Source organism: Colius striatus, chromosome 5, assembly GCF_028858725.1.
Source record: "Colius striatus isolate bColStr4 chromosome 5, bColStr4.1.hap1, whole genome shotgun sequence".
In the NCBI taxonomy this organism is placed as follows: domain Eukaryota; kingdom Metazoa; phylum Chordata; class Aves; order Coliiformes; family Coliidae; genus Colius; species Colius striatus.
In genome coordinates this window covers 53,988,128-54,007,531 of record NC_084763.1, presented here as the reverse complement: position 1 = coordinate 54,007,531, position 19,404 = coordinate 53,988,128, and the positions used below count along the sequence as shown (strand labels likewise).

At 41.6% G+C, this 19,404-nt stretch overlaps 1 protein-coding gene across 5 annotated transcripts in view; it reads left to right on the top strand.

Moving 5' to 3' along the window:
• The window catches only part of CACNB2 (calcium voltage-gated channel auxiliary subunit beta 2), a 238,891-nt gene that overhangs the window by 107,828 nt on the left and 111,659 nt on the right, over positions 1–19,404 (top strand). The window contains exon 1 of one of the 5 annotated variants that reach the window (XM_061997379.1): positions 3,017–3,050. The exons of 3 other annotated variants lie outside the window; for them this stretch is intronic. In XM_061997379.1, the coding sequence (XP_061853363.1) occupies positions 3,018–3,050 (33 nt within the window). In that variant the 5' untranslated portion in view covers position 3,017. Of the gene's footprint in view, positions 1–3,016; positions 3,051–17,314; positions 17,606–19,404 lie in introns of those variants that run through there. One more of the 5 variants, XM_061997378.1, reaches the window with a different exon arrangement.

Sequence of the window (19,404 nt, the reverse complement as noted above, 5' to 3'; positions counted from 1 at the left end):
CTTATGCTACAAGTGCCCACATGTCCACATATGTATCAGCTGATGCACAATAACTTAGTGATAAGAAAAATTACTCATATTTCGAAGCTTTTATTGTTTCTGAGATATTTGCTGTTGTGATCTCTTAACAACTCATTTATGATCTCCTATGTGAAGAACTTTTGTAGACAAACATCCATTTACAATTTGAGAAGGAGTCAGAGTCCAGAGACCTTGATTTGCTAAACTAAAACACCAAAACAACTTAAACATTCACAAGCAAACTGCTATTAGTATGTACTAACAGCGACTATTTAGTTAATCTGTGCTTTGATTCTATTATATGCTTAATGGCATTTGTAGTCCAAACATAGTAAAATGTTGTAAGGTTATGTTTAAAATTCATTAGAGCTTCTAATGAAAACACTGTGTAGATATAGAGTATTAATATGTAATGTTAACTATATCAGTGCTGTACAAGATTAAAGGATGAATGAAAACAGTAATAATTGGATGAACCGTGTTCCTGTTTCCTTAATAAAGACCTTATATTTTTCTCTATGTGGCTGATGGCCACTCACTGTTTTTCTAAGGCACATTAATTGATTTGCCAGGTTATGTACAGGATACAGCTTTTAAGATCTGATACTTCTTGGGTAAAAGGTCACCCGCATAGGCAAACAAGAGCATAAGTCATCTAGCATTTACTACACACTGGTTCTGTGCCTGTCTGCTGCTCAGGAGTTAGGAAAAAAGAAAAGAGAAAAAAGAAACCCAAGTTATTTCTCTTCTATGACTAAAAGCTTTATGGCTTTTAAAACTTTACAGTTGGTGTGAGAGTGTTTCTCTGTTGCTGTTTCTGTAGTTTGATCATCCTATTTTCCAGTTAAACTTCAGGAAAAACTTCTTTACTGTAAGGGTGAGGGAGCTCTGGCACAGGCTGCCCAGAGAGGGGTGTGAGGCTCCTTCTCTGGAGGCCTTCAAGATCCACTTGGATGTGTTCCCATGTGACCTGGTCTAGGTGGACCTGCTTGAGCAGGGGAGTTGAACTAGATGATCTTTAGAGGTCCCTTCCAACCCCTACCATTTTGTGATTCTGTGATCCTATTACTGTGTTTTCTAGTACAAAGTTCTTTTGTTTCAGTATTGTGATGCCAAAGTTTGCCATGATGACAGTCTGGTCTAGCAAGCTTAGTTTCAATATTCTGTAAAATGAGCCGGAGGGTATAAAATAAGCCTCTGGAATCAGAGCTGCCCTGTCCTAATTGCAGTATTCCAGCTGGGACTGTGATTGTGTATCCTTCAGAGTAGTTCTGATTTGCCCCAAGGTATTTGTGTTTCACAGCATGTATAAAACTTTTTAAGGATGATAATATTGCCGAAAAGCTAGCTCAGTAATTGTAGTGTAAAATCGCCCCCTTATTAATACAGTATTGCATCAGAAATTGCTGTACTTCTCACAGCCTTCTAAAATGGTATTTGCTGAAGTTTACTGTTTGCTTCCTCTGAAAACAGTAGTTTTTTTGACATTCTCAGTTTAAATTTGCATCCTAGAAGTGCCTTATGGAAGTCAAAATAAATTACGCAAGAGTTTGTCAATGTTCTATGTGTTTTACATTGCTGAATCTATTTCAGATAAATAGAAACATCTCTTTCCCTTGAAAGAAATATTTGGCTATTGTAACATAACTTATGCAAGGTTTCTACTTATTTATTGCTGCTTTGGCATCTGAGTTGAACCTTACATGAATGTTGATTTCTGAAACAGTGAGAAACATTACCAATCCTTACACCTTACCAATTGCTGTGTGAAAATGTGTAGAAACCAGTTAATATAAACAGAAGACATTCCGAAGTCTTCATTATAAAAGCAATAACTCTCTTTTGATTCATGATGTGAGGCATGCAAGTGAGGTCTGCCTTTCCCTTTCCAACTGCTGTCCACTTTACAGAGTGCAATTACAGTGTTATGAGTTTAGCCTTTGGAAACATGCAATGTTTTCACCTCTTGCAGACCAGAGTTTTGTCTTTAGGGGGCTTGAGAAGATTGCTGAGCTCACTGAGCAGCTGGAGCCAAATAAACCTAAAAAGTTTGTGCTTGTTGCTACACCCAGTAGTCACTGCTTCATCATTTATTATTCCAGTGGTAGCAGGAGCAGAAGACTGCTCTTCCACAGCTCTTTCTGTGTACATACCATTCCCTACCTATTGCTGCTGACACCTTATTCCTCTTTACTACACCTCTAGAAGCCTCTGAGCAATACAGACATGGATCTTTCGTTCTCCTTATTTTCATTTAACCTATATTCTTGTTTTAAGCCAGTTGACCCTAATCTTGCAAACTCTTAAACTCATTAGAGCAAGTAATATGCATGTGAGTTTCCCTGATGGGGACTGGCTAGCACACAGATGTACTGCCATGCTACTGTGTCTAATGAGTTTGGGGGTTTTTTTAGGATGGTAGTTTTTATAAAGAGCTATGATTAAGATTCATTTGAATGTATCTTCTACCATAATATATTTTCTACCTTAACTATTTCATGTGGGAGATTTCCCATTTGAACTGAAATATTTCTCCATGGTTTACTCTGGCTGCATAGCCAGTTGTTGTATGTTGACAGGAGGCTATGTGTGCTGCAAGGCATGCATCTGAGATTAATAAAATGTTATGTTACTCCAGCAAGCGTGGAGGCTTCATTCCTAAAGTGGCTGACGTCACCGGGAGCGCGGAGCCCTCCCACTCCTCCTTGGTAATTGATGGTGACGGGTTCTCTGCTGAGCTGTAACCTAACATAGGGACTGAATCAGATCAACAGCTGAGAGAAGTCGCCAGCAAACAGCATCGCTCCATACGGACAAAACCTGGGCACTTCAGACCTTGCATGGACAAGGAACTCAACGGTTAATGCAGGCCGATTTGTGGAAGTTTTTGCTGATGCGCTGCTTTGAGTCAGAGTTTTTGCTCCTGTAAGAAGTGTTGCTGCTGCTGGAAGGGCTGGTCCAATTGGAACAAGGCTGACGTGCTTGACAGATGCCTGATGTCTCCTCAAACTAAGCACGTTACTTCTGGGGTAAGCATATGTTGAAGGAGTGCAGGCCAGATGCTTGGGAGCCCTTTTGCTTTACAGTGCAATGTACAGACTAGTTTGTGAGTTAACTCAGTTACAGTTAAACTGTTTCACTTTGCTCTCATCTAGCCAAACTCAAATATTGTTGAAAAATGTGCCAGCTTTTTCATAGAAGTCCAAATTATACTTTTGACTTTTCTTTTTTAAACATACTAACTTGCTATCATGTTAAAATCCTGCATAAAACTGGAGTTCAGGGGAAGGGAAAGCACTCGCAGGTGGCTGTTACTGAAAGCACTCCTGTCTTGTAACCCTATTAAAATAGTTGAAATGAAATATCTTGCTGTTAGTTCCGTGGTTTTGGGGATTGTACTTAATTGTTTTCTCCTCAATATGAGAGCAATGGGACTCTCTGCTGGCAGTAGCTTGAAGTACATTCTCTCTACAGAGACAAATCTCATGCTCTTCATTACTTTTGGTTTGGGTTAGGCTGTAAAACACTCCTGGGTTTTGGTTTGGCAGCATTTCAGCAGGTAATCTGGGGCCAGGGACTTAGAGTAGCAGATATTCCACTACAGCTGTGCTTCTGAAACAAAACATAAATAAAGGACAAATACATTCTTTTAAGTTATAATTGTATGTGCTTTGTTTTCTTTTACACTGTGGAAAACAAAGGGTGAAGATTAAAATAATGAAAGTAACATAGGCATAAATTTAAGCAAAATGTTTATGTGGTATTTTCTTTAACCTTTATGAGAGATTTGAATATAGTTGCAGTGAAAGAAGTGTACTGTAGGCATGACAGTAGCTTTCCAGAGTTGTTATGAGAAAACCCAGAGACAATATCTTGTGTAATGGCTGCTCCACAGTTTTCTTCTGGAAAGAAGTCAGATTTGGGTCATTCCTATTCCTGGATTATTTAGGGATCTCCACAGAGGAAGCTGAGTAGTTAGTACTAACATCTATTCTAACCTCTTCTTCTGAGCAACTTTTCTTTACTCAAATGAGGACATGCCTGTGTGTTTGTAGGGGAATAATGCAACAAAAGATCTTACAGGAAATGTGGTATGAAGGAGGAAGGTAAACAACTACCATATAAACTCTGCTGGACTTCTTCTCAGCATGGATGTTTAGAACAGCAGAAATCAGCTACGGGTGGAATCAGAGAATCCATTTAGGTTGGAAAAGAGCCTGAAAATTATTGAGTCGAACAGTAGCTGTAGCTGCTTTTAGCCTTGTTTTATGTAATTAATATAGCTAAAACTTAAGTCTGTAAGTTTTGATATATGCCAAGCTATTGTTTTCCAAGCAATTCTTTAGAATTCTGATGAACTAATGTGTTTGAGAGTTCTCTGACAATTCCAGTACAATTATAAAAGGGAAAAAATGGAGAATAACTTTTTTTTGGTGGGTAGAGGGTGTAAAATAAAATAAACAAACAGATAAATAAAGGACAACATTGTTTTCCTAAATAGAAGCTACCTGGCAATAGAACTTAGTACAAATAATGTCCATGTTTCCATGCAATATTTTCATCATTCTGTCAGCTGGTCACCAAACAGTATCATCAGGGGGAAGATAAGTTTGCTTTATCTGGGCTATAGAATAAAAAGAAGCATTTCCCTCATATCCCACCATGAAGAACTCCAAGCTTTGTTTGGCATTGTTGTAGAAGTCCCAGTGGATGGAGGAAGAAGTTACTGTTTGACTGGGTAAGGGGATCACAGGGTGTGGTGCTGTGGATATAGAGCTCTTATGAACTGTAGAGTAGCAACAAAGTAGGATAGATGAAGCAGAAGACAGGCTAAAGGAGTGGAAGGGATTCAGCAGTATATATTACCTGGGTTTCTCAACATTTGTTCAACCCTTCTTTCAAAGTGATGGTTGATGGCTGTTCCTGTTTCCTCAGTTTCTGTCATGTTTTCTAGATGTGTCATGAGGGAAGAAGACCATTTAACTTTGCTAATGTGAATTTTGGCTGTAGTCACTTCTTGTTCAGAAGCATTTGACGGGAAGCTGTGCTTGCAGATGAGCTTGTTTTTAGCAATGTGAATCCTTAAACTTTATCTAATTGAAAAAGGAATTGCTTGAATGGCTGAGAAGGAAAGTCATAGGAAGATTGGGAAGATTTAAAAGGAGATATAGCTTGAGTTCTTGCTCTTTTGTGTTTCTTGGAATGTGTAACTATTGATGATAGTCTCTTAATGACAGATGTTGCATCAACAGTGGGAACAAATGGCATCATTTCACAGCAATTCAGATAACTGTTTAATAGGTATTTTCTTCAGAGCTGCCAAATTTCAGGGTATCCCTTGTAACAAGTTGACCCCTGAAGTATTCAAGTAAATTAAAATGTGACAGGAGGATGAAATAAAGTAATAGTTATTGCATAACCACTGCCACATTTTCACCACCAACACAGTCCTCGTGACATAGAAATTCTTCAATATGGAAACTTTGGTAACTGCCAGAAAGGACACATCAGGCACAATAATTCCTTACAGTCTCCTGAGGCTGTCATTTTGTCCTTATCTCACTCACTATGCAGAGAAGTGACATCCTGCCTTTTGCCAATTTACACAGATTTTCCTGCATTTTTGTGTTTAGCATCAGTGGAATGTATAACTGCTGCTGCTATTTTTTATTCAGTTTTCAAAATGCAGTGAAGGAGCTTAGTAATTCACAAGCTGGTGAGGGCCAATTCTGTTATTTGCTTCCCAGGATGGAGTGTGGAAGTGCATCATAAAAAGGATGTAAAAGGAGACGAGGTGAAGTACCTTGAAACTTCCATCCAGATTTCCATTTTGCAGGCTATTAAATCACTGCTTAGCTTCCCCACCCCATTTTGCAGTGGGCCAGAATACAGAAGATGATGTAATTTTGAAAATAGGTTTTCTAATTACATATTAATAAATAAATATTACATATTTGTCCTTACAGCTGCTTAATAACAGCAACCAATGTTCTGTGAAAAAGGTAGTTTGAGAACTCTCCATCCTGACTGACAGATTAAATGTTTACTTTGCTGCCCAAGCCATCATCTTATATTTAAACAAGCTGCTGAGTATTAAAGCATATGAACGTTTTTTTGTGTAACAGCTCTGATTTTTTAGGTTGATTTCCTAAGACAAGATTTATGCAATCCCACTTTCCATCTGTTAGTTGTGCTTCTCAGTAACTTCAATCCAATAGCCAGCTCAAATGAGTCTTGTGGAGGTCTCAGAAGTACTGAGTGCTTATTACAGACCTTCTTGGGAGCTGGACTGAGCTGTTAAAGGCATTCACCCAATGTGCCCGTGTATGAGAATCAAGGCACTCTCTGGGCTGCTCTGTCATCCAACAGGTAGCATTCAGCCAGCCGATGAGCATGAGTTCAGCTCCAGAGTAGCTGAAACAAATGGAACCTCTTGTTCAAGCAGAAATTCATGGAAAGGAGAGGAGGGGAACTGAGGGTACAGAGCATGTGGTGTGTAGGGAAAATGAGAGAGAGCTGAAGGTATTGTGGAGGTGTGTGTGGGAAACCAGGCTTCATTACTTCTGCTGTTCACAAAACAACTTGTTTTTCTTCAGCTTGTCATTAATGATACATGCATTTTGCAGTATTCTAATGGAGATAATGTTTTCTTCTGAATGTTTTGAGGCTGTTGAAAGGACACTGACAGATCAATAACTTAGAATATTCATCCCTTCAAAATTGCCAGAATGTTAGTGAATAGTATCAGGCTGACCAAAGGATGTTACTGGAAAGACTGGCTCACACTTTCGATAGTTGTTACTTTGTGTCTTCTCAGTTTGACAAAGTCTTCAGTCAAATAACTATTATTGTTTCTGTGCAATTTAGCACAGTCTTGTGTGTAGCTCAGCAGCTCGGTTCATCAGAACAGTTTGCTGTGTGACCGAGACATGCTTGGGCTTTACATTTTTCACTCTTAAGAGTCTTATGACTGGGGAGGTGGGCCTTTAAAGGTCCTTTCCAACCCAAACTATTGAATGATTCCATGATTTTGCTTGTTTTCTTAAGCACCAGTCAGTGATGGATTTTACTTGAAAGTTACGATTGTTTCTTTATATGTCACATTCACTTATACTTCATCATTATGTGATAAAAATATGCATCTGATTCATATCTTTCAATAAGATAACAATGAAACAACTGTTTTCAAATCATGGTACGATTGAAAGAATAACCTCTTCAATATTTGCCCTCTAGAAACTAGTAAATGGATATGCGACCTGATCTAGGTGAACCTGCTTCTGCAGGGGGGTTGGACTAGAGGATCTCTAAAGGTCCCTTCCAACCCTACCATTCTATGATTCTATGATATATGTAAGGCATTGGAGAAAGTAAAGTTTGAACTTAAAAAAGCAATATTTCCAGTTTATCTTGGAAACAGAGTCACCCTGGTATGGAAGAAACAGGTTAATGCTTAACGATACAATCGTTTCAATAGCTTATTCTGTGGTGGAATGCTAGAAAAGTTGCTTTCAGACTAAGCACTTCGATAACTTTCTCTGAAATTCAAAGTAAATCAGTGAGTTCCCAGAACTTTATGATATTTTCTGGCTGAATAGTTTCTGTCAACAAAATGTGACCAGCTTGTACCACTGTGCTTTCACATGGATCCCACAGCTTTGTTAGAATTTGTATTGACTGCAGCAGAGCCACTAACATTGTAATGGCAGATGTATCTCATTTTATGACAAATTTGAGGTATCTAAATCGCTTAGAGAAACAATTCCTTACATTTTAAAAGGAGCTTTCTCATAGATGCTGGTTTAGTATAAATTCTTTCATTCAGGTCATGCAAACATTGTATAAAATTATGTTCTGTTTTATGAATTTAGGGAGGAGAAATTCTTGTCCTTTGGAATTCAAAATACTGTCTTTTTATAGGTTGCTGCCATATTAAGATCAACAGTTATGGATTTGATCACAATACTATATTATTGACATTTTTCTTCATGGTAAATCAATTGCCTAGTAAATTGTTTGTACTTTGGAGGAGTTTCTCTGGGACTTCAGAAATGCTCACCCAACTCATCCTTACTAGCTGGGATTTGAACCTGAAAAAGATAGCGAAGGATGGCTGCTGAATCTCACACAAACAGGTTCACCTTTGAAACACTAACCGGGATGTAGGAAATGCTGGAGCACCCTGGAGTATCAGAGTGCTGTGGTCTCAGGCAGAGAAGGCAAGCCCCACATAGAAATGCAGTTTGAGCTATGACGTGTGGCTTGATGCATGAGCTTTCAGTATTGGCAGCACTGGGGAACCAGGCTATTCAGAGTGTTCTTTTTATGAATGCTGATTGTGAATTGTAGCAAGATGGAGGGAGGGAAAAAATGTAGCAAACAGGAAAATGTAATTGAAAAATTGCATTTTTATACCAATCCAGGAGAATACAGAACATGGGAAAAATATGTAACATTTCAGTGTAGGAGAGAGAAGATCTTTCCACTCTGCCCTAAGTATCCACCTTCTCACTCTCTGCTAACAAGATTCTACCTGTTTGGGTGGACAAGGAAAATTGACTGAAAGTATCTTACCTCCATGCTGCATCTCATCAGAGCAGTTCTGAAAATGTCGTTGTGACATGTTGCATTAGCTCTCTGTAGGGAACAACTTACTGTATGTTTTTCATCCATTACGTTGCAAACTACAGCCTCTGCTTAGCTGACATACTGGTTCTTCTGACTGTGTTTTCACTACAGTGCAGAGTTATTAGCCACGGTGACGCTCATCCTCATAGGTGAGAGAGGCTATTCTGACAGCGCATGTGCTGCCTAAATTCCACTTGAGTTCTATTCTGAGCTCTGAAGTGAGTCTCAAGTGATACATAGTCCTTTCTACAGAGACAAGGTTTACAGCTTTCACATTTCCCTAGAACTCATTTAGCTGGAGCTTGTTAAATGGTACAAGCCAGTCTTCACCAAAAATGAAACATAATGAATAGAGCTTTTACAACTGCTAAAAATGCAGACATCAGAAATACAAACTGAGAAATGGGAACTGAGATTTGAAGAAGTGATGAGGCCAAAGAAACCGCAAAGTTTGGTGAGAATTAATAACTTAAAGTGCTGGAATGTTGAAATGATGGCTTGTGCCAAAAACACATAAGCAAAGTGTGACAAAATATGGCCTGCTGTTGTGGCTCTACTGATCAGATGCAACTCGAGCACAATTTTCAGGATGTGGACACACGGCCAGAGGTGGTTAATATCCCTGGTACTTCATGGTAGCTCCTGTGCACAGCTACAAGCTATCACAGACTGGTTTTTTTTCAGGATTATGCAAGCTTTATATATTTTACTTCAAGATCTTAGTGTTGTCTGTGAAGATTGGTTATATTATTGATGTTCTTGTTCTCAAAGGTATATGCATTTCTCTTCTTGCAATACAAGGTGAACACATTATTTTTTAATCTACAGAGTATTATTTCTTTTAAATGTAGTTGTTGAAAACAGTTTGTTTCAGATGACTTAAAGCTCTGATAAAATTTACAGGTATTTCAGAAGTGTTTGTCTGCACATTTGGTGTCAGGTGACTTGTGTGAGCATCCTAGACCAGCAATAGCATGTTGAACACTTGTTCTTTCTGTCTGTATCCATAATATCAAATCTTTGCTGTTTTCCTGACAGTGGTTGTGAGTTGGGTTAAATGTTTTAAGGTCTGACTGCAAGGAGAATGGCAGCTTGTTATTTCTGTGACACTGTGAGAACACAGTCATGTTATCTTTCAATGCAAGAGGAGATAGCATGGGCCTCTAATATATGTACGTTTGCAAGTTGAGAAGTTTAGTCTGCTGTTAATGTTATCACTGCTGTATCCTGAAATAGAAAACTGTAAGCAGATTGGACTGTGTTGGAGAATGGTAACCATAATAACCAATAACAATCTGAAAATGATAAGCAGCTTTAGTGTTTAAAAATAACATTTCAATAGCATTCCAATAGGTCCATGGGCGTGCTTTCACATTATATTTTTTAATTGATTCATTTTAAGCTTGTTTTTGAGATTTAATGTGTGACATTAATCTTAAGGAAGTGTTTCATTATCACATCTTGATTTTTCTTACATTGATTTCTTGTATGCTTCAATTAAATTTCATGAAGTGTTACTTTATTTATGTACCTCACCTGCATAGGAGAATTATAAGCATCTTACATGATATATGGAACTTAAGGAAGGAGATGGGCTTTGATTTTATGGCTAGATGTAAAACCAGTATATTCAGTAAAGAAATACAAAGTCTGCTGGAGATGAAAGCAGAGTGTCTTGATACTTTGGAATCTGCACCATGTTCTGGGATGCTGCCCAACACTTGTGCTGATATGAAAAGTAAAACAAACAAACAAACAAAACCCCTTTTAACTTGATTTAAGCCATGCTATTTTATGGGGAGTGCTTTAAAAAGGAAGGAAAGTGTAATTCAAAAGAAGGGAAGGAGGAGGTCCAAATTGTTCCGTGGCCCCTCCATTCCCTTCCTTCCTTCCCCTCAGCCTACAGATAGAGATGTTTAGCCAGAGTCTGGGAAAATCAAACTAAACTACTTCCCTATCATGAAAGTATAACAACAGCATGGTTCTATAGTGACACTGTTAACTCCTCTGGATTAACTTGTCTTCAATCTCCCTTGCTGAGACAGTCCTACCATTTTCATAAAATACTTGGATGTTTCTTAGAACACAGGGTCTCATTTCCTTTTTCTTTTTAACTGCTGAGACCCTGCAGTCACCACCATGCTGTATTCAGAGAGTAACAATGGCAATGAGAAGAACTGGAAAAGACCCCTCCTATGGGATGTGCTGGTGTTGAGAGGAACAGGGCCTGAGGTTCAGATCCTTCCTGTAGTTCCTTCAGGACAATGACTCTCCCAGAGGTGTAAGCAAGCCACAGTTCATGCTGCTGAAAGTGTGATGCTCACACTAATCTTGACCACCACGGTAGAAAAATAAGTGAGATGAAATTCATAGTTAAAACAGAAATTATTTGCTAATCATCATTTTCCCATGTAAGTAACACTTGAGCAATTATTTAATGCTGATGTGGTATAGGATGGTTTGGATGGTACATAATTAAAGTGAAGGAGCTCTTGTTCTTTGGGAGACAAAGTCTTCAGAATTTTTTGACACAGATAAGTGAAAAATGAAAATAGGAGCATTGCTGAAGTTCCCTTAAAACATTCGTATTTGTCAGAGACAGTTCTTGTTGCTATCTGTGCAAAAGAGAGTCAATTGCTTTCCATTAGAGTTCCTGAAGAAAAAATTGTTGTTACTGTTGAATGCAAGTTGAAAGATTGTTTAGTCTATTAACCTTGACAACCATGTCAGCAGTTTTTTTCAGTTTTCCCAAAGGCACTGTGTTGAAGCAGTGTGATATACAAAGTTATTTATAGCATAGAGAAATCATAGCTATGTTTAAAAGACATGGGACAGAGTTTAAATACCAGAGTTAAATGCTGTCCTCCTAGACAATTTGAAAAGTCATCACGCTTAACCTTTGAAAATTGAAGTGGAGAGATGAAGTCACTTACATATCAATGTGAATCAGATATTATTTATATTAATTTGTTACAGTTTTATGGAGTAACTGAGGTAGGAAGGCACCTCTGGAGCTAGTCCAGTCACCTGCTCAGAGCAAGGCCACCTAGAGCCAGTTGCCTAGGTGAATGTCTCCAAGGATGGATGCTACAGAGCCTCCCTGGGCAATCTGTGCGAGTGCTCAGCCACTCACAGTACAAGAAAAAAACAAACCCAAATGAACACCCACCACCCCACCACGAGCAGCAAAAATTCCTTATCACATAACCTGCAGGGCTGGAAGGAACCTCAAAAGCTCATCCAGTCCAACCCCCCTGCCACAGCAGGGCCACCTAGAGTAGGTCACACAGGAACTTGTCCAGGTGCATTTGAATGTCTCCAGAGAAGGCGACTCACGTTTAATTGGAATTTCCTATATTTCAATCAATGCTTGTTGCTTCTTGCCTTTTTCACTGGGAGCCAGTGAGAAGAGTTTTGCTCTTCTTTACTGTCTCCCATCAGGTATTGTACATGTTAATAGACTGTTTTTAAAAAAATAAGATTTACAGAAGCAATCAGAGCAAAGTGCACACTTATTGACACTCTGCACTTGTACCTGCTGCCTCTGTTAATAGATGTTCCATATTGCTATTGCTCTCCTGGATTCTATAGATGAGCAGGAGCTACTCTAAAAGTACTTGTAAAAAGATAAAGAAGTGGTTTATATGACCTGATCTAGGTGAACCTGCTTCTGCAGAGGGGTTGGACTAGATGATCTCTAAAGGTCCCTTCCATCCCCTACCATTCTATGATTCTATGATTTTATTCTTGTGATTTGCTTATAATTTCAGACTGCTCTCTTGACTCTTACAGTCAAACCTCCGGGTGGTTTGGTTTTTTTTAGTCTGAAGGCTGGTTCTTGAGGCCCAGTCAAATTGGTTTTGTGTACCTGTGTAGCTCTCTGTCGTGCATCTTCAATCACAAATACTGGAAAGCACCAGTGGAAGAGAGGAGCAAATCTACCCTTAGCTTTGTTTCCACTTTTTTTAATAGAGCCACTATTGTGTTTTTGTTTTCTGCCATTATCCCAGTTCCCTTGCTATCCTAAACTTTGTCTCTTGCTAAAGTCTCTACTCTACAGGTGTTTCAGTAGCCCCTATTTGCTTGGTCATGTAGGCATCCCATCTCAGTATCAATGCCATGCTCTTCACCATTCCCCTCATACTATGTTACCTCCTGGCTTTAGACTAGTCAGGTAGCCAGCTGTCCCTGTGGAGGGGTTTTTTGGAATACTATTCTGTCCCCTGGCTACCATGAACTTGATTAATCTTAATTTGCATCTTCTGGCCTGGCTTTTAGCATCTCCTTCCTGTAGGTCAAGCAGTCACACTGCTTCCTTCCTTGCTCTGCACTCTGATTTTCTGCCCTTCCCGTTCCCACCATCTCTCCAGTCCCATCGCTGCTAGATTCTTTTTTCCAATCTACTTCTCACTCTCTCCTATTTCCACTTCAGTGCTCACTCTTCTTATGTGGATCATGAGATTCTTGTCTGTAGGGCCTCACTGCAAGGGTCAGTGGCCTGTGCTGGCCAGTCTCATGCCACACTGAGCCACTGGGTAGAAAGAAGTGCAGAGAAAATCCAGCACTATCACTTAGCTGGGAGTGGAGCACAGGTCATCCAGAAGTGCTGTGCTAAGTTTAAACACACTCAACATGGGTGGCATTTTTGAGACTTTACCTCTTGAACCATAAAAGCTATCTACAGACTTGCTTTGTGGAGCCCTGAGATGGACTTGGGTACCTGTCATGACGTTTCAGTTCAAGAGAGCAATGAGCAATTCAGCTTATTTACTGTCCAAGCTGCCAGACTCTGGCTGCTTGTACTGTCTGTAGTGAGAATTACTTGTGACATGTAAGTCACTTATAGTGACAGTCTGAATAATGCCTTAAGTCTGTGTTTGAATATATGTGAACTGCAGTCCTCCCTGATTTCATATTCATGCCCAAAGTACAGGAGGTGATGAAACTATTAAAAAAAACCAGCATGATTTTTAATACATAGAAAGTAATATGTTTTCCTTTTTATTGATGGTAGAAGCACTTGTGACATTCATGCTTCTTGTATTTTTTCCCACTCAAATTTAGCTGTGAGACCCATATCCAAGAAGGGATCAATCAAGTTACAGCACCCAAATTTCAATTGCTTGTAAGAGCTGTATCAGACAAGCAAAGTAATGGGTGATGACACCAGCTTTGCCTAGAATTGACAAGTGTGGGTTCATGTTAAAAAAAAGCTGTGCAGTAAAGCTTAGGCAATTACATTACAACTAATAAGTGCATGTAATCACACTCATTCAGCATCCATAGCACAGCCAACTTGTACAAGTGATTATTAACATTCCACTGAGGCTGTCTGATGTCTGCTACCTCCATTCAGGAATGGTGCATGTTTTGTTTACTTTCTGGCAACACAATATTATGATATTACTTGGTTGAAGCATAATTTGTAATTAATATAATGTGAAGTGACCAGTTTGGCTGACAGATTAAACTACTGCTATTCTGAAAGCATATGGTTGGAAGTAAAATTAATGTCTTCTGATTTCTAATTTGCCCTTTCCAAGAGCATATAGCTTGGTTTTAACTCTGCTTCTGAATACATACAAGAACTTGAAAAATACAGACTCAGGAGTCACATCACATATAGTCACCAGAGGACCAAAGGTCTGTTTTGGTAGAGAAGGCAGATTGAGAGAATATCCTACTAACTCATGCAGAGAAAATGAGGTAGTCAAGACAAGATCTATTTACAATAAGTGGAGGGGGAGGAACTAGGAGGATGTTTACAATGTATTTGAACTGCTTCGTTTGTTGTTTTTGTTAGAACAGAAGTCTTATCTTTTTACCTCTGTGGAAAAGAAGGAAGTTGAATAGCACAAACTGATTTCAGTGCTATATGTGCTCTTGATATCTTGTCATGACATGTTGTGTATATTATATTAACATTACTATAGAGAAAAATGGGCATTCCAACCCTACCATTCTATGATTCCATGATTCTATGAAGACACCGACACATTTCCTCCTCTGGACATTACGTATTTCATATTTTTTCCGAGAGCTTATGTATGGCTTTGATTATGAGATATAGTGATAGCAGCAATATAAACCTGTAAGGAATTTAGAGGACTGAGCAGACAGGTGAGGAGTTTCCTAGCACTGGTTGAAAGCTGTTTTGATCAGGGTTACGTTACTGGGTGCCAACTGGTGGCCTCTTCCTCAGTTGTGAAGGACAGCCTTCCCCAGAGGGCAAGATTTCTGTATGCTTGGCTTACTTTGTATTCCTAAATTGTCTTTAGTGAATTTTACTTTTAAAGCCCAGCTTTAATATTAGATTGTCAATGTTGTTGGTCATTCAGTCTCCAAATTAATTTAATCTTTAGCATTTTATCATGCTCTTTTGCTGCTTTTCCTCTTTCTTGCCTGCTCTACCTGGACTGGAAGTTGGCCAGGACTGAGGCTCATGCATCACAGTATGGTGCTATGCACTGGATCTACTGCCATCAAGAGTATGGTGCCTTCCATCAGGGTGTGGTGCTGTACACTGGATCAGCTGCCATCAGAGTATGGTGCTGTGCACTGGATCAGCTGCCATCAGGGTATGGTGCTGTGCACTGGATCTGCTGCCATCAGGGTATGGTGCTGTGTGCTGGATCTGCTACCATCAGGGTATGGTGGGTTCCATCAGGGTATGGTGCTGTGTGCTGGATCTGCTACCATCAGGGTATGGTGGGTTCCATCAGGGTATGGTGCTGTGTGCTGGATCTGCTACCATCAGGGTATGGTGGGTTCCATCAGGGTATGGTGCTGTGCACTGGATCAGCTGCCGTCAGGGTATGATGCCTTCCATCAGGGTATGGTGCTGTGCACTGGATCAGCTGCCATCAGGGTATGGTGAGTTCCATCAGGGTATGGTGCTGTGCACTGGATCAGCTGTCATCAGGGTATGGTGCTGTGCACTGGATCTGCTGCCATCAGGGTATGGTGGGTTCCATCAGGGTGTGGTGGATTCCATCAGGGTATGGTGGGTTCCATCAGGGTGTGGTGCTGTGCACTGGATCAGCTGTCATCAGAGTATGGTGCTGTGCACTGGATCTGCTGCCATCAGGGTATGGTGGGTTCCATCAGGGTGTGGTGCTGTGCACTGGATCAGCTGTCATCAGAGTATGGTGCTGTGCACTGGATCTGCTGCCATCAGGGTATGGTGGGTTCCATCAGGGTGTGGTGCTGTGCACTGGATCAGCTGCCATCAGGGTATGGTGGGTTCCATTAGGGTATGGTGCTGTGCACTGGATCAGCTGCCATCAGGGTATGGTGGGTTCCGTCAGGGTATGGTGGGTTCCATCAGGGTATGGTGGGTTCCATCAGGGTGTGGTGCTGTGCACTGGATCAGCTGCCATCAGGGTATGGTGGGTTCCATCAGGGTATGGTCCTGTGCGCTGGATCAGCTGCCATCAGAGTATGGTGGGTTCCGTCAGGGTATGGTGGGTTCCATCAGGGTATGGTGGGTTCCATCAGGGCATGGTGCTGTGCGCTGGATCAGCTGCCATCAGGGTATGGTGCCTTCCATCAGGGTATGGTGGGTTCCATCAGGGCATGGTGGGTTCCATCAGGGCATGGTGGGTTCCATCAGGGTATGGTGGGTTCCATCAGGGTATGGTGCTGTGCGCTGGATCAGCTGCCATCAGGGCATGGTGGGTTCCATCAGGGCATGGTGGGTTCCATCAGGGTATGGTGCTGTGCGCTGGATCAGCTGCCATCAGGGCATGGTGGGTTCCATCAGGGCATGGTGGGTTCCATCAGGGTATGGTGCTGTGCGCTGGATCAGCTGCCATCAGGGCATGGTGGGTTCCATCAGGGCATGGTGGGTTCCATCAGGGTATGGTGCTGTGCGCTGGATCAGCTGCCATCAGGGCATGGTGGGTTCCATCAGGGCATGGTGGGTTCCATCAGGGTATGGTGCTGTGCGCTGGATCAGCTGCCATCAGGGCATGGTGGGTTCCATCAGAGTATGGTGGGTTCCATCAGGGTATGGTGCTGTGCGCTGGATCAGCTGCCATCAGGGCATGGTGGGTTCCATCAGAGTATGGTGGGTTCCATCAGGGTATGGTGCTGTGCGCTGGATCCGCCTCCCGTGCTGTGGAGGGAGCGAGTGTAACTGCTACCTGAGTGCCATTGTATTTTAAAGTTGCACCGCGTCTGGCTAGCAGAGCAGCTTGGGACTAACCAGCAGCAGAAAGCAAGGGAGCGAGTGAAACGGCAGCGGGAAGGTGTCCCGGGCTCATCTCTGTTTTGGTGTGTTTTTCAATGGAAAAGTGAGATAGCTCCGTCGGTTTCCGCGGAACTACCGGAGGCGTGCGGGGTGCAGCCAGCCTGGGAACAGCCCGTGTGTGAGCTCCTCCGGGTGCAACTAGCCGCGTTGTCTGGCCCGGAGCGCGGCAGCCGCCCGCGGCACGAGGCCCTCCCGGCTGCGGCCGTCGCGCCGTGTCGCGGGCCGCTCCCCGCCCGGGCCGCCGGCCTCCCGCGCGCTTCCTCCCGCCCCCCTGGTGCCCGCAGCCAATCAGGGCGGCGCCGGCGGCACGTGACCGCGCGGCTGAATGAGCGCCCCGGCCCGGCTGGGCGCTGACAGCGCGCCGCTGCCCGCGCGCCGGGCGCTGAGTGACCGCCGCCGCCCGCCTCGGGGGGCTCTCGCCCTCGGAGGGAGTTCGCCAGCCCCTCCGTTTCACCGGCCCCTGGCAGCGGCGGCAGCACGTTCCGTTTTCCTGCCCCGCGAGCGGTACTTGCAGAGCGGTCGGAGCGTGGGAAAGGAGCGCCGGGGGTGCGTTCGCAACCGTGAAGCCCAGCCCGGCTGAGACACAGAAGTTGAAGATGCAGATGAAGAGCTTATTTTAGGCGTTATTTTAGGCGCTCTGGACGTCCGGTGTCAGACCGTGAAGGTGTAGCTATGTACCTTTTTGGCAGTGAGGATTACGAAGTGGTAAGATGTGAACTATAACAAAATGTCTCTACTTTTAGTCTTTGCGGTGTCTCGGAGTTTGCTGGGCAGCTTTGAGGCTCTGTCAGTGCTGTTCTTTCCGTGGTTGAACTTTAGCACGAGCCAATTCGATTGCTTTCCATAAACCGACATTTTCCTGCAAGTTCTTCAAGAAGCGATGTACTATTTACTATATGAAATTGAATTTACTTTCCTTGCCGTGTTTATCACGTTGTGGTGATGTTGAAAATATTAAAGTAGTTAATATTCCGAGGCAGTTCAGACTTCGGGTTGAGGAAAATCATGCTTCCAAATAACCAAGAATTTGTCTCATACTTCGTAATGTGGATAGACTATAGGAAGCTTATAGAGCTGTGCTTAAGTGTATATTTCTGGGGACGTTGCCAAACTGTTTCTTTTGTTCAGTTTAAAAGGTGTCACTGCAACGTGACACAATGTCCATCAAAAGAGCTAGCTTAAAGAAAAACCAAACCAAACACACCCACCTTAAGGTCTGACACTCTTTATTTCAGTATCTGTGTGAAATGACATCTGAAGTGTCAATGATGTAAGGTAAGAGACAAAACCACAAATAACTCTGCACTCTTGTGTGTCAACGGTAACTGACAGAAAACTTTGCAATTGAAGCTCAAGCTTAGCAAAGCGGCTGTGTTCTTCCACCCACACACAACATATGACCAAGTCAAGACCGGAGGACCTTTGAGGGGTGAAAAATAAAGCAAAAGCTGTGCATTAACTCAGCTGTAGGACATTAAAATAAATTTCACATGTTAAAAAGTGTCAGTTTCCTCACATATAACTACCAATTGCATATGTTTTGGTTTGACTATTGAAGTTATTCTTTGAAATACACTAGTGCCTTTTATGGCAGTCTGGGTTCTACAACACATCTCAATTTAGTTATTTTGGATTTTTCCTGTTTTTTGGGGGGAGGTGGTTTGTGTATTTCTTTTTAATTGCACACAGCTATGTTTTTGAGATGCAGCAAATGTAGAAGTTGTTGAGGAAAAAGCATTTAAAGGCAACTGTCTGCACATTGAACTCATTTGTGTGTGCAACTCGCAGAAACTTTCACAAACCGAGCAAGGCAACTGAAAAGAACTTAGTTTCTCTAAAGCAGCAACCAATGTGGCATTGCAGTGATTTCACTATGGATTGATTACTTATTTAGAAAAAATGGACAAGTAGAAGAATTTTTCCAACTTTAAAGCTTTTAAGGGACTGATTTCAAGTCTGTTACATTTTCATAGCTATTTGTAAAGAGTTGCATATCCCTTGGAACAGATTTTTTGTCCAGTCTCTACGTTCCATTATATCCTACGTAGTTACTTACTGGTTTGTACAGTGAGTGAAGCTTTTGGTCTCAGATTTTGAAGTATCTTGGAGATGACCTAGATGACTGAAGAATGATGTTAGGGGTTTAGGCTCAATGTCTTTTCCTGGTACTGTTTCAATTTTTTTAAGGTATTCAGTTTCATAGAAAATAGTTTAAGATACCTTTCCCAGGCCAGGTGAGACATCTCGATCCAGTCTCTTAGTCCCTTTTCAATGACATAGTTAAGCAAAGGGGAATAGCACCAATAGAAAAAGGTAAGAAGCCCACAATGAATTGTGTGAGTGTGATTGTTTTGGGGTTTATGATTTGTTTTGGGGTTTTTTTCCTTCTCTTTGATATCTCTAGAGGTCCCTGAAGCAGAAATGTAATGATCACTCTAAACAAAATAATTCATTAGGTCCACACCAATATATTATTTGGGTTTTTTCATCTTAAGTTTCCTTTA